This window comes from Uranotaenia lowii, chromosome 3, assembly GCF_029784155.1.
Source record: "Uranotaenia lowii strain MFRU-FL chromosome 3, ASM2978415v1, whole genome shotgun sequence".
In the NCBI taxonomy this organism is placed as follows: domain Eukaryota; kingdom Metazoa; phylum Arthropoda; class Insecta; order Diptera; family Culicidae; genus Uranotaenia; species Uranotaenia lowii.
This window is the reverse complement of record NC_073693.1, coordinates 119,508,597-119,524,996: the sequence shown is the minus strand read 5'-3', so window position 1 is coordinate 119,524,996 and position 16,400 is coordinate 119,508,597. Positions and strand designations below refer to the sequence as shown.

Here is a 16,400-nt window from a genome sequence, read left to right as displayed (position 1 = left end):
AGCACACTCTGGGGGCACCTTTCGCAATATATGCGAAACCTGGGAAAACTCCACCTACACTTCAAACAGCAGCCCGTAATTGAAATGAATTATAACACTTGCAGCTGAAGCCTGACTTTCCTTGATGGTTTCGAGATATTCAAGACTGATGAACAAATATTTTCGTATTAAAATTACTCCCAGAATAGGAAGTTTCCGGAATACCATTGAAAGGTTTTCAATAAAGCTAATGAAAAATGCATCAAACGTATGCTCGGATTGCGACAAATTTATGCTCCAGCATTCCGGCCATCATAATGTGCCCGTAGGCCTGGTTTCCCCCATCAACTTTCGCCATTTTCCTTGGCTCTCAAAGAAAACAAAAGCCGCAACAACCGAGATCCGACCGGAAAACTACACACAGATCCCGGGCGACCGAAAAGTTCAAACACAAAGCCTCACGGAAAATATCGGCCCCGGGCGCTCGGGGAAAATCTTTCTCACAACAGGTTCTGTGGAAGACTTCATGGTTTCTTAAAAACCAAGCCCAAAGCTAGGAAGGAAGGAAGGAGCGCTACGAGTTTCCGAATATCCTCTGCTGCAGCTTTAAAACAGAGTCATTTCTAGGGAAAAATGAACCCATGGTTTTGTGTAATGTTTACCGAAAAGCACTGTATATTTATCAACCTCCGCAAGTGGGTGCTTTCCCTGGGTGGGTGCTTATGCTGAAGCCATCTCAGCACTCCCCAAAAATTCAATCCCTGACTTTAGGCCGCCTGTTCAAGAAACACGGTTGAAACGCGCGATGGAAGGTTTTCGTGTTTCGGGTTTTTTTTTCCTTTCCTTAACCAAACATCGTCAAGGATCAAAGCAACGAAGACGACGACGACGATGACTCAGTGCTTTCCGCAACCGGCCCCGAAAATTCTTTGGAAACACCATCACGGCTGAACGGAAAGCATCCATCCATTTTGGGTATGCGCCTCTGAATTATGCAGCGTTCACTTAATTTTAATATTCAATAAAAACGCGGGCAGCCTCGATGCACAGCAGCACACTCGAACGGTTTTTCGGAGATGGTTTTCGACAGCCGGAACTCCCTCTGCGGATACTTTTTGGCCCCACTTCTCCTCTGGATGCGATTCAAAAATGAGGAAACATTTTACGATGGCAATGTGTAATTTTGAAATTTTGATTATGATTTTGTTCCGCTCCGTGTAATACATCATAGCTGCAAGTTGGTCGTGTCAACCTGTGCGATGGATTCAACGGAAAACATGCAACGATAACAATTTGCACGAAACCGTGATCATAAACAACGGTGTACACTTCCTAGAAGATGTGAGTTTCTTTGGGAGACATTCTTAGTATCGGTAGGATACTTCGGATATTTTGGAAAAACTAAGCAAAATGTTACACTGAGTTTAAAAGATAACGAAGAGCATTCGCTGCGGCTATTTGTTGTCCAGCCAGAGTGAATAAATATGACACCCGTCACATCATACAAATTTGAATGTCAAAGAATGAAATTTGTAACAATTTATCACGGTCGCCATTGAAAGGGGAGAGCCACTGTTGAAGTACTCTTCGATGCATCACCTACATCGAGAAAAATATGTGAAAATTCAGCCTTCAATTCAGCCTTATATATAGTTGTCTGGTTCCAATGCGTAAACTCTTTTGATGGCAAATGCGTGGAACAAAAAAATGCTAGGCTGATTTGACTTTGTATAACACTTATTTTCAACCGTTTGAACTTTATCTCCGGGTGGATTCAACCATTCATTGATTTTTGTTTGAGACTCGATGGCTTCAGTACAAAACTAATGGGGATTTTTGTTTTATTATCTTACCGGTACCCGCCGATATTGCATAGATCTTCACCAAAATTTCAAATTTGGTTAAATTTCGCGACATAAAACACACAAGTTTTATTTATCGAGTTATTTGAGGTTATTTTTTTTTCTATGAAGAAAAAAAAAACATATTTTCAACCCACATACCATCAAAAATCGAAAATAAGCTTTGAAAATACCGTCACCGAATATTCTGCAAAAAATACCATTGCATAGCCCATTTTATGTTGCAACTTTCATCTGAAGACATCAAAGTGGGTCATATACTCCTTCAACAGCTATGAAGGAAAAAATGATAATAAATCTCACAAATGGAAAAAGCGCGCATTTCTAACAGCGCAGGAGCAAAAATACCTATCAAGAGATTTCATCAGAGCAGATTTCAAGTTTCAACTAATATGATACGATGCGTTTTCTAGTACGAAATTGTGTTTTTGTGTCGCAAAAAAAGAACCAAATTTAATAATTTGGGTAAAAATCTGAAGACTACCGGCGTAAATTGTCAGATAATAAGAAAAAATCTTCCAGAGATGAGTTAAGTACACCCATAATAAAGGTTGCAAAAATCTATTGCCAATTTAACAATTTTTTCCGCCCAAAATGCGCTTAAAACTGTACTGTACCTAAGATGGTACGATTCAAAAAGCACTGGAAAAGCATGACCACTACATTCAAGCGAAAAAAGAAAAACTTTTTATGGGATTTTCATCCTATTGGAAAATTCAGAAAAAAAGTAAAATAAATGTAGTGAGAATCGAACTCACTGCAACTTCTCATCTCTGCTTGCCAGTTCGACACTTACCGAGTGCACCATCTGAGTCGGTTAGCAAACAAAACTTTATTAGTCTTTCGGCCATCGCCGATTACCGAAAAAACGCGCTAGGTATATAATTCGACAATATCCTTGCTGGCTGCTTGTTTCCATCCAGCTTTGTCTCGTGATTGGATATGGGATATGTTTTATTTGCTTCTTGCAAAACTCTATTGAGAAAAGTAAGATATAAAGGGTGATACGGTCAAAATTTGGTCAAGGAAAAACGCGTGTTAATCGCGTTTATTTAAAAAATCAAATTAAATTTCTTTTTCAAGTTTAATTAGTATAACATTTAGGAAAAATATTCAGTTAGGTTTCCGTTTTTCTAAATCCGAATTGCCGGGCGCCACCTTGTCCACCTTCTTCGCCGCAGAAAGCCAGTTTGCCTTGAACTGCTGCTCGTCCTTAGCAGTTTTTTTGGTCTTCTTTAGGTTCCGCTTGACAACAGCCCAGTATTTCTCAATTGCTCTGGCGTGTTGGGAGGGTTCTTGTCCTTGGGAACCACCTGCACGTTGTTAGCGGCGTACCACTCCATGGCCTTTTTACCGTAATGGCAAGGTGCCAAATCCGGCCAAAACAGTACGGAACAACCGTTTTTCTTCAGGAAAGGCAGCAGACGTTTATTCAAACACTCTTTCACGTAAATTTCTTGGTTGACAGTCCCGGAAGCTATGCAAATGCTGCTTTTCAAGCCACAGGTACAGATGGCTTGCCAAACCAGATATTTCTTCGCGAACTTTGACAGTTTCATGTGCTTGAAAATATCTGCTACCTTTCCCCTTCCTTTTGCCGTATAAAACTCCTGTCCCGGAAGCTGCTTGTAGTCGGCTTTGACGTAGGTTTCGTCGTCCATTACCACGCAGTCAAACTTCGTCAGCATAGTCGTGTACAGCCTCCGGGATTGCGCTTTGGCCATCGTATTTTGTTTATCATCGCGATTTGGAGTCACTACCTTCTTGTAAGTCGATAGTCCGGCTCGGTTTTGGCTCGATGCACGGTTGTAGACGATACACCCAGCTTATTTGCGGCATCTCGGAGAGAGAGGTTAGGGTTTCGCTTGAAACAGGGTGGCCAGCGAACCGGGAAAACCGGGATAACCGGAAAAAAACGGAAATTGAAAATAGCACCGGGAAAACCGGGAAATAACCGGGAATTTGAAATCAAAACCGGGAAAAACTGTGACAAAAAAAATCATTTTTCCTCTTATGAGTTCAATATACTTACATACTTAATAGGAAAGTTCATTAAAATTTTTTTTCATAAGCTTTAGATACAAGTTGGTCAATTTTGTTCTGTTATGATTCAACAAGAGATGGAGTTGCATGTTTTTGTGTCCCAATTGAGTTTTTTGTTTAAATATTAGAAACAATCAGCCATAAGAGTCCGAATTCAGAAAACCTGTATCGAATAATTAAATTAAAAATAGAATTTATTAAAAATTCAAATATGAGATTCAGAAATATATATAATATTCATATCCGAACCTACTCCAAGTGTCTCTGCTCCAGAACGCATCAGAGTCAGCACATCGGAGACTTCCGAGCATGCTTCTCCATTAGGGTTTCCATCACCGGGACGCAAAAAATCCGGCCTTTTGGGGACCTCGGAGCCCTTCGTCTCAGTCGCGCCGTTTCCAGTCAGCGTCTGCAGTCGTCCCGGCCCTGAGTTCGTATGTGGTGATGAGGCTCCCCAAATTGCCCCCACAGGCAAGTATTCTTCAAATTCGAGAGCTGTTCCTGCGCGTGATGTTTTCCTGCCTTTTAATAGATTCATCGAATCTCAACCACATTTGAGAAGTACTGCTTTACCGACAAGGGCCTCTTCACCGGGACGCAAAGAACTAGGCCCTACGGAGACCTCGGAGCCCCTCGACTCAGTCGCGCAGCTTCCTGCCAGCGTCAGCAGTCGTCCCGGCCCTGAGTTCGATCGTGGCGATGAGGTTCTCCAGCCTGCATGCTCAGGCAAGTACCCTGCTACATCCAGAACATTATTTTTGCGTGATAAATTTCTGCCCAACAGAACATCACTCGATTGTAATCTCCAAGCTGCGCTCGTCAATACTTCAGTTTGTTCTTCTTCGTACTCCGAGAACATCACGACTTCCACTGGGACTTCATCACCGGGACGCAACGCTTTGGGCCTTACGGAGACCCCTGTGCCCTTCGACTCAGTCGCGCTGATTCCTGCCAACGTCACCAGTCGTCCCGGCCCTGAGTTCGTATGTGGCGTAGGGGTTCTCCAGCCTGTCTTACCAGGCAAGTATCCATCTTCTATTGACTTACCTCTTCGTGATGGATTTTCCCGTTCCAGTGTACAACGACCCGGTTTGCATGACGGTAAACGTGATTATATCAATCTTTACTATCAGAACGTCGGCGGCATCAATGCCTGTGTTAAAGAATATTTGCTTGCCTCCTCAAGTTCCTGTTACGACATCATTGTCTTCACCGAAACTTGGCTTAAGGACAGGACCCTTACCAGTCAGGTTTTCAGCCCGGACTACACAGTGTTCCGTTGTGATCGAGGCCCCCACAACAGCACGAAATCTACTGGAGGTGGTGTTTTGATTGCCATTAAGTCATGCCTATCAGCCCTGCCCATCGATGATGTGGCATGGATTGACTTGGAAATGGTCTGGATTCGTATCGACCTAGGCAAACGAAAGCTTTACATTGGTGCTGTGTACCTCCCCCCCGATCGTGCTAAAAATGCGACTTTTGCTGAATCCTTTTCTCGTAGCCTTTCCAAAGTTAGCTCAATCACTAATCCTGAAGACGACATCATTATCATCGGAGATTTCAATCTGCCTGGTTTAAAGTGGTGCTCCTCCCAAAGTAGCTTCTTGTTTGCTGACCCGGAAAGATCCTCGTTCACGTTGCCCTCCAACATCATCCTCGACGCTCTAAGTACGGCCACTCTCCGGCAAATCAACAACATCGTTAACGAAAATGGCCGGACGCTCGATCTCTGTTTCGTTAATGACGGGTCTCTTTCACCAACAATCGAAGAAGCTCCTGAGCCTCTGGTCAAGTCCGTCCCTCACCACCCCGCTTTGCTGCTTACGCTCGATGTTTCCGGAATTGTCGCCGTTACCGAAAATCCGGCATCCTTCTTCCACGACTTTAAAAGTGCCGATTTTTCTGCGATTTTTCAAACTCTGGACACCATTAACTGGGAATCTGAACTGGACCCTTCTGATCCAAATGCTGCTGCTGTTAAGTTCACTCACATTGTAAACTACATTATCGATCGCCATGTGCCGAAACGCTCTGCAGTCTCAAATCTACGAGCACCTTGGGTCACGAAAGAGTTGCGACAAATGAAAACGCTGAAGAATAAAGCCCTCCGTTATTACACCAGGCACAAGACTCTTCAGGCCAAAAATCAGTATCGCAAACTTAACTCAGCCTATAAAATACTAAGCACGCGTTGCTATCAGAGCTACCTAATCCGGATTCAGCGTGGTTTTAAAACAAAACCTAAATCATTCTGGCAGTACATCAAGGATCAACGGAAGGAATCCGGGTTACCATCACACATGTTCCTGGATGATACGTCGGCGACTTCGGACCGTGAAATCTGTGATCTCTTTGCACAGAAATTCCGTAGTATTTTCGACTCTGGCTCAATATCCTCGGAGCAGTTAAATAGTGCAACAAGCAACGTCCCTCATTTGAGCACTTCATTTGATAATTTTGCAGTCGACGAAGATATCATCTTGAAGGCTTCCGTGAAGCTGAAACACAGCTATTCTGCAGGACCGGACGGTATACCAGCCACTTTTTTGAAGCGCTGCATATCACATATGCTAACACCTATAAAACGAATCTTCCAAGCATCGCTCAACACGTCTACGTTTCCCTCTATATGGAAAGAAGCCTACATGTTTCCGGTCTACAAGAAAGGCGACAGGAGGAATGTCAACAACTACCGCGGTATTTCTGCCTTATGCGCTATTGCCAAGTTATTTGAGCTGGTTGTTTTAGACCCTATCTTCTCGTACTGCAAACCATATTTTTCTAATGATCAACATGGCTTTATGCCTAAGCGCTCTACGACCACAAACCTGCTGGCGTTTACGTCTAAGGTGCAAGACAGTTTTGCTTCAGGATTCCAAACAGACGTCATCTACACCGACCTGTCAGCCGCCTTCGACAAAGTGAACCATGAAATTGCTATCGCCAAACTCGATCGCATTGGTTTTTGTGGGTCTCTACTGGAATGGTTTCGCAGCTACCTGGTAGGTCGGAAACTTACTGTCCGAACGGGAGAATCCTTCTCCAACCAGTTTTTCGCCACCTCTGGAGTGCCTCAAGGGAGCCATTTAGGACCAATACTGTTCTTGATTTATTTCAACGACGTGCTGTTGCTCCTCGATGGACCAAAATTAGCTTACGCAGACGACCTGAAGTTGTTTCATCCCATCTCCGGCCCTGACGATGCCAAGTTCCTGCAGGACCAGTTCAACCTCTTCGCCTCCTGGTGCGATGTCAATTGTCTGCCTTTGAATCGTAGTAAATGCGCAGCAATTTCTTTTTCCCGTAAGCGGCTTCCATCAAATGCAGCGTATTTTCTCGGCGGCGAGGCTATTGCTCGAGTTGAGCACGTGAAAGATCTTGGTGTCATTCTTGACAGACGGATGGATTTCAAGATTCACACCAATTACATCGTCGATAAAGCTTCTAGAAGCCTAGGTCTATTGTTTCGCATGGCGAAAGACTTCAAAGATATTTACTGTTTGAAGAGTCTTTATTGCAGTTTGGTTCGTTCGATCCTCGAATACGCCTCTGCTATCTGGTGCCCTTATTACCAAAACGGCTCTGAGCGTATTGAGGCTATCCAACGGCGCTTTATGAGATTCGCCCTTCGACACCTGAGCTGGCAAGACCCGTTCCGACTTCCCAGCTACGAGAGCCGCTGTCGTTTAATCGACATCGACACGCTGCAAGCCCGCAGGACCGCCGCACGAGCCTCTGTCGTGGCTGATTTGCTTACATCCAGAACTGATTGTCCCGCACTGTTGGAAGGTCTTCAACTCAACATACGACCACGTGGTTTGAGAAATCGTGATTTCCAGCTCTACGTCCCTCTTCGTTTGAATAATTATGGGGCTAACACAGCACTTATAGGTGTAATCAAGACATTCAACCGCTACTCCGAACATTTTGATTTTGACGTTTCGAGGGATGCATTCCGAAGAAAAATCCTTAAAGCTTTAAGTTTTGTGTAGACCATTGTATTTGTAGTGTCTTTAATTTTAATTTTAATTTTATCATTAGGATCAATATGTGATCTGTTGGTGTACAATAAATAAATTTAATATGTGATTTTTCGACTTTCAATGGATTATTAGTATACTTTTTCGGTCACCAGTTTAAGAAAAACGACTATTACTTATGATTCCAAGAATCGATCAAGGGTTGAAAAGTTGGAATGATAAATAAAAAGTCTTTGTTGCTATTTATTAGACTGTTTGCCGAAAAAGTATTACACAGAATTTATGTTCAAAATTTTGATAAGAGTTTCAGAATCTGAATTTATTTTCGATTTGAATTCAAAGTTCAGGTAGAAAATTCAAATTAAGAGATCGGATTTAAATTTCTATTATTTATACAGAAGTCCGACTCAAAATGCAGATGAAGAATTCCTAATCCTAAATTCGAAATTTCTCAATCACTTCTATTTTAAGTAAGTATCGTTTGGAAGCTCTAAACTTTATCAGTTCTGAGTAAAATCGATATTGATAATTGTTAAGCTAATAAATCTATATGAGGCCTTCAGAGTCAAAAGGGTATAAGTGCAAAAATGTTAGATTTTGAGTTAACACCGTCAATCTTTTAACTCATATTTCAAACCATATTTTGTGGTTTTTTCAGATTTCAAGAATTTTATTTTTCTATGTTGACATTCGAAAAAAAAGTATTTTTTTTAAATATACGAAAAATAATTAAACACCACATCTTAAATGCCTGTTTTCTCGAAATTATACCCCTTTGAATCAAAAGGCCTTACGATTTCTATAAAATTATGTTTCCCTCGAGGATTCAAATGTTTCCTAAATGTTCTAGATCTCATAAAACAATGCCTTACTTTTGGCGTGAAATTCTCTTAAATGCCTATGAATTTTTCGTGTTTTACATAATCAATACAATTCACAATTTTCAATGAAATTGATATGGCAAAACATCTAAAATTTTGAAATCCTTCGAATGTTTTTCAATTTCTCTAAAAAATGGTAAATACCCATTTTTAGAAAAAATGTATTTTCAAAGTTCAACAAAATCTCAACCAACTCTTAAGCTGAAAAAAGCTTATTGCTTAGAATCAGCACCTCAAATAGAAAACAGTTATTAAATCTTGACTCTTCAGAAAGGGTAAATTTTGTAAACCTGTGTTAGCAATTGAATTTATAATAAAATGTTGAAATTTAAATACGATTCATTTTCTTTCATCTTAAAAAAAATTTCTACGGTATAGAAAGTATTTATCTATGTTGATACCGGAAAAAGATTAAAATCTTGATCAGGAAAACCGGGAAAAAACCGGGAATTTAATTATGGACATCCGCTGGCCATCCTGGCTTGAAACTACCGGCAACTCTCTTTGTCGTCTCAGCGGCTTCCGGTTTTCGATTTCCCCCCGATCCAGACTTCCTGGCTGTCGACAAACGTTCCCCAAACACTTTAATTACATTTGTAACGGTTGATTTGGCAACTTTTAGTGATTTTGCCAGCTTTGCATGCTAGTAGCTCGGATTTTCGCGATGCGCGAGCAAAATTTTGATACGCTGCTCTTCTTCCTTGGACGGCATTTTGACAACTGAAGAGTGAATTTTAAAATCAAAATAGGAGCACACACGCACACACACACACACACACACACACACACACACACACACACACACACACACACACACACACACACACACACACACACACACACACACACACACACACACACACACACACACACACACACACACACACACACACACACACACACACACACACACACACACACACACACACACACACACACACACACACACACACCTTCAAAATGAGGGGTGTTCAGGTTTTTTAAATGAAAAATTGAAAGAAATACATCAAGTTGATATTGACCAAATTTTGACCGTATCACCCTTTAAATAGTCATTGTGAAATACACTGAGCCGTTACTTTTGGGCGGCAGAATCTAAATCAGAACGCTTCATGTTCCAGCAAGCATATATCTCATGAGACTGAGTCGATTTGGGGTCATTTTTGAATTTCTCAAACCGTGGGGTCTAAAAAGCTTCGTCCTGGTCCGAAACTCATCCGTGATTTTTGCAGAATTTTTGAGTAACGTTTACATGAGTAAATTTGAACTTTAAGGTTTGTTTGGAAAAATTGAATATTTTGTACTGAAAAATCAACATTATTTTTGTTTCTTCTGTGGAACCAAATCAGCTGATGGTTTTTGTGCCATTTTATAAGTTTCCTAAAGGAAATTTGTTGCTGAACAACTTTGTTGAGGACCGTAACTTCGTATCTTATTAGGCAAAAAAGTTATTAGCTGTTTTACAAGGGTATGTCTTTTCGCATTGATAAACAATATATTCACTTGACATCACTGCTGGATGCCTAGCGAAGTATTGCATGAAATGTAGTCATGTAGTACTTCGCGAGGCTCCAGCAGTGATGTCAATTAAATTTATCGTTTATCAATGCGAAAAGACATACCCCTGTTAAACAGCTAATAACTTTTTTGCCTAATAAGATACGAAGTTACGGTCTTCAACAATGTTGTTCAGCGATAAGTTTCCTTTAGGAAACTTATAAATTGGCACAAAAACCATCAGCTGACTCGGTTCCACAGAAGAAACAAAGATGATGTTGATTTTTTAGTTTTCCCTTGCAAACAAAGAAGTTCAAATTTACTCATGTAATCGTTAATAAAAAAAATTCTGCAAAAAATCATGGATGAGTTTTGGAGCAAGACGAAGCCTTGGGTTTGAGAAATTCAAAAATGACCCCAAATCGACTCAGTCTAATATCTCATGATTCTACCTTCCACATACAACTGTTTATTTCAGTTACCTAAAGTTTTGAAATGTGGTTTTGTTAAATCCACCTCTCATATGTTTGGTGTCAATCTTCAACTCGGAAACGCGTAAATAAATTTATCGTCATAATTTCTCAAAAAATGTTCTATAGGTTGAATGGAGTTTACTATTGGTTTTTTTTATTACTGATTTTCAGTTCATGTGTGGGTGAATTGAGGGAATATGCAAAGAATTTGCATAAATCAAAGGTAATTACTATGATAAGAAATTATTATTCTTTGAAAGTAGTCGATCTTTCTTTTATCAATTCTTTGAATGGCTTAACAATTTTGGACCAAGTACGGGATATCTCGTTTTTTTCGCTCGGCAACAGGATGCTATACTTCATAGCATAACTCAAAGGGACTGTATTTAATTGTTTAACTTGATTATACAAAATTGAACACCATATTTGGCGAAACTCAAAAATGCTAAATTTGTAGAATTTTGTCCGGGGGTTTCAAAGATAGAGAATGCCGAATATCGGTGTTTCTCGGCATAGGTTTCTTCGCGGTCTTTAATATGTTAAGTTTAAAAACATTAAAAAATGCATTGATTTCGATATTTTGAACATTTCAGCCACTAAAATCTACGGATTGAATTCAACAGAAAAATACCATCTAAGTTGCCACAAAATCCAGCTTAAAACTTTATCCTAAGTCGGGGTCCCCGTTTCCTAATGATAATTCCGAATCCGTAGTTGATTGTGCAGTAAATGGATACAATTAGAATTGAAATGGGATTATATTCCTGGAGAGGAAGCAGCAGCTGCAGCAGTGGAATCTAAAACCGATTCAAACCAAGCATTGTTTCGAACCGTTCGAGAGAGGTCTTCTTTCAGTTTTCAACAAACGTACGACGGTTTTGTTGGGTTTGGGTACCGGTGAAAAAAGCGGAAAATCCCCATCATCAAATTCATAAGGATAAAAAGTGCTTTTTCCCCCGGTAACCGAACATATACATGTAGTAGTTCCCAGCAAACGAGCCTGTATTTTTCCTGGCATGTGGTTTCGGGGTGGATGTGTTTTCACTTTCAAGTGAATCGCCGCTCGTCGGAACGGTTTCGGAATGTTGGGTTTTCAAGGGACCAACCTCTGCCGAACCATTCTGCTCTACAGAGTGCGAGACAGAGCGTAATGGCGAAAGGGAAACCAACCTGAAAAAGTGAATAAAACAGGATAAAATTACGGCTCAGGCACCATAGTTTTTCATACAAAGAGATAGAGAGACAGGGAAGGAAAAAAAAAGATAAACAACAACTGGCGAAGCGCTATCCCGATAGTAGATTTCCGTTGAATGTGAATGAGGTTGGCGCAAAAAGTGGCTGGATACTATACGTGCGGCCACCGAGGGACCTAAACTGGGCGCCCGGAAACAATCGAAGCGCAGGATTCTGCGACAGGCAGCGCCCATCTGCTTCCCTTCATCAGCATGTGTGTATGGAGTGTATGTGTGATTCCCGGCACTCTGTTAGTGTGAATGGGGTTTAAAATAGGAAGGGCAGGAGAAAAAAAAGGCAGAGGATAAAACTTTCCCCAAGCGAATCCCGGAAAAACTTTCCTAAAATGGCAAAAACATGTTTCCATCCATTTCAATAAATTTGTACCTAGATTTGCTCGTTAATGGGATATCTCTTAATTGATAATATTATATCCCTCCTCCTTGCCTCCTTTTAGAGGATAGGATTTCATCCTTGAAACCCACTCTTTCGAAATTAGGATGTTAGCAATCGAGGAGTGGCTGTCTCACACATTCATACGGAAACGTTAGACTTCAGATGAGTTCAAGAAAACTTGGGATGATCCCGGCGTCGTGTCGTTTGTATCCTTTTTCCGGAACGTTCCCTTTCGGAAATCGACCTACCAGCATATGAACAAACGTCGGATTAGGCTAAAAGGCTTGGGACCGTTAGGGGTGAAAGGGAAAGGAGCTGCGATTAGTCCTTTAATTACATCATCACATGTACGAGCAACGACGACGTTCTGGAACATAGTATAGACGGAACGGAAAATTATGTCAAGTACCATGTCGCTATCATTAGGGGCTAATCCGGAAACATGGTCACAGCAAAGGCTAAAGAGTTGCTACCCGGAATAATTTTCCGGCAAGGCGGATTGTCACGTGCTTTGAGGTTTATTTAGCTCGATAATTTTTTTTTCCGGCTGAACGGTAGGGAAATTTCCGGTTTTCTTTTGATCCTTTTTGCTTTCCATTTTTTCTTTTTTTAAAGGGTTGTGTAAACGAATAAGTCAGCGTTATAAACTGTAACTGAAATCGATTTATTGTTCAGATTGTTCTAATAACTCGTGAAACGTTTAGCGAAACAAAATTGTTTATTCAATAATTTTCCGAGACATACTGAAAGTAAAAAAAAACTTGAGTGGGCGGCGAAATTGAGAGAAAAATTACCATCTCTTGCAATGGTTTTCAAACTTTGTCCACTCTACGCTTCCTTTTGCTTAGATTTTGAGCTTAACACCCCCTTTAAAAAATCTTTTAAAAAACAATATAGGTCGATATCATAAAAAACCAGAAACTTTTTTCATTGTGTTGCAAGAAAAAAACTCAACATTATTCCAATTTATGTTGTTTTTAACTAGAGATTGTCTTCGGAAAATAGCAAGAAATCATACAAATTACTTCTGAATTTCCATCTGTTTGCCAATTTGCTAGTAAAGCAGAATTGTGGTTTTTTTTTGTGTTTTGGACACACTAGTCCAATAAATTACTTTAACATTGGCCCAAAATAGTGCTTCACAAGCTAAGACATTTTGTCTTCGATTTATTATTCAATGTGTATTCAATTTATTTACTTAAAACAACTTATTCAGAGACTATTTGATATGAATTTTAAACTAAGTGGTTTTTACACACAGACCTCACAGAATTCTGAAAAAAAAATCCATAAAAATGAGCACATTAACAAAAAATTCTTAAAAAAGAGAAGTACGCACTCTTAGGGAGTGGAGTACGTATGGTTTTCTTTCTTTAAGCCTTCGGTAAAAACTAAACAAAATATTTCATTTTCAGATCTTATAGTTAAACTTGTTTGGAAAACACATCGCTTATCTTAATCTTTGGGGAACAGAATTTATTAACGGTTTAACTTGCAATAAAAGTTAACAAAATAATTCCTGCGATTTCGGAGAAATGATAGAAATATTATTTCTTAATATTACTAATTTCACACTTATAAAATTATAAAACATAAAATCTGAATTTAAATCCTTTTCAGTTTATTTACCATCAATCACTTATACTAAAATTAACATTGATTCCAATAACTGAATTTCTGGTTAGGTTCTGGTTAAGAAGTCAGATTTCTATAATTTTCCAAATTTTGCAAAAAAATCTGATTTAATCTATGAAATTCTGACACAGTTTTTTTCGAAAGTATTTTTTCTGCAAATTTTTGCAAGTCATGAAGATTTTCAAACATTATATTCAAAATTAATACTTTTAGAATAACTTAGAGGAAACTTAAAAACTAGATTAAGGTACAGACCGTAGACGAAATCTGTATCAATTTCAAAAATGTTGGTTTTTATACTGAGACAAAAAATTGTAACGCAAAGTAGCTCTGTGAAATTATAGAAATCTTAGTCTTTAATATGACTTTAATTTGTTATCTATTTAGTTCTGAAATGAAATTTCATTCTTGTTTATTAAACTTACTCTTTGTCAGTTGAATTCAATGATGTTTAGTAATTTGTAAAATGTAAATTTCAACACCCCTTAAATTTCAAAATTGAGCTCACCGTCCCCTTGGAAGCTTTCAACGCCCCCAGGAGGCGGTAGGGACCACTTTGAAAACCACTGATCTAATGCATGAATTTTTTTTGTAAATCTTTATTTGAAACGGTTCGTACCTTCAGATTTTAAGGAGCCAAACTATTTTTGTTGGTTTTTACAATTGTTTGCTTAGCTTAACATTTTTTGTTTAAAGAAAAAGAAGATAGAAAGGGAAATATGATAATAAAAAAGAACTATAGTCGAAGATCGATGGCTTATAGAAAAAGATAGATTTCGAACATGTAGTCAAAATCTAGCACGACTAATACATCTCTCAGTGGGACGTTAGGTGGTTTTCCTCGGGCCTATTTGCGCTGCCAGTTGACAAGAGAGTTCCTTCGAACCAAGAAGTAAAATAAGTAGTAAGAAGTAAGAAGTAAAAGAAGTAAAAATAGCAATTTTTGATTCAGTGGGATAATATCATTTTAATTCGAATAACACAACTAATCAGGTTTGAACACGTTATTTTGAGTATCAGTTATGGCCCAAGTTATTGCCCATGAAAGTTAAAAAATTATTTTTGAAATTTTTGATTTTTTTCAATAACATTATGTACATTCTTCCAAACATGTTTCATTAGGTGCAGGAAGATGTTTGTAATCTAGATAAAAAATTGGTTTCAATATCTGAATCTGAAAAAATGACAGCAATAAAAAAAAAATACCTTTTTTTAAGTATAAATAAGTTTGATATTTGATTTTTTCTGCTTTGATATCTCCACACATACTTCATAATCTCGTTACAAAAATCGGTAAATTCCATTTAATCACTAAAATATTTTTTGTGATAACTCAGAACCAGAAGTATTCACAAGTTTCCGTGCTATTTGGATTATTATTAGAAATGTTTTAAAACAACACTATGCATTAAAGGATTAAAGTTCGATGATTTTTAAATTTTTTTCTCGATATTAGATTTGCTTTCTAGGGAACTTTGTTTTGTCGCAAAAATTGTTCGCAAATCTGCTCAAAATCTGAGCACAAGTTGACCAAAAATGTGGAAAAGGATAGGAAAAAGGCAGATTGGAAAAAGTCTAAAAAAAAAGAATTCTTTTCAAAAAACGTGAAAATTCTGTGTGTCTGATATTGAAAATCAAATAATGACAAAATGTGTCAATTTTTTTCACTTTCCTATCCACTTTCTATTATTTTTTGCTACAACTGAAACTACTTTAATGGATAATTGATTAAAAAGATTTCATACGGTTTTCATACCAATTTTTTATATTTTCTGTGGCCCCAATTAAAAACCAAAAAAAATATCCATATCCACTTGACTTGGATAACCTAGAATTAAATTATTTTAGCAGAATGTCGAATGAAAACCATGTTTGGAGTTACATTACAAGGTTTTTAAAAGTATAAAATTATTACTTATCGATTAAGTGCAAGATTCTATTACTTTTTAGTCAGCAGTGTTAAATTGACTTTTTAGATCTCATTAGGGAGTTTTTTTTCGATAAGGCTTTCATAAGGACGCTCCCGAATATCATTGACATATTGACACTCTAGAGCACGGGAAGGCTGCAAAGGTCAATTAGTGGCTTGCGGAGCTTTGATTAGCTTCAATATTATTAAAGGATTATCAAACTTACAAAATGTTCTGAAAGATTCTTCGAATTTTCGCTCTTTAGAATTTGGATCTAATAACTAATTATTCGTAATCTTGGAGGCAGTAAAAAGTCGCTTCATTGAACTTGAAATTTGCGCGAACTATTCAACGTATGCAAAGATAAATCGTAAGAAAAACACTTCAAAGAGTTATGTTCTATCAAAGCAAATCAGAAGTATAAAATCTTATTTCAGATAAACAAAAATGTTCTGGATGAAACAGAAGAACTTAAATTATTTCAGTATGGTTTTGGTTTATTGTTTCG

At 38.5% G+C, this 16,400-nt stretch overlaps 1 protein-coding gene across 1 annotated transcript in view; it reads left to right on the top strand.

Annotated features, from left to right (window-relative positions):
• Positions 1-4,602: 4,602 nt before the first annotated feature.
• Positions 4,603-16,400, top strand: part of LOC129752553 (uncharacterized) — a 33,935-nt gene continuing 22,137 nt past the window's right edge. Inside the window, exons 1-2 of the mRNA XM_055748327.1 lie at positions 4,603-4,610; positions 4,669-6,889. Coding sequence (XP_055604302.1) covers positions 4,603-4,610; positions 4,669-6,889 — 2,229 coding nt within the window. The remainder of the gene's footprint in view (positions 4,611-4,668; positions 6,890-16,400) is intronic.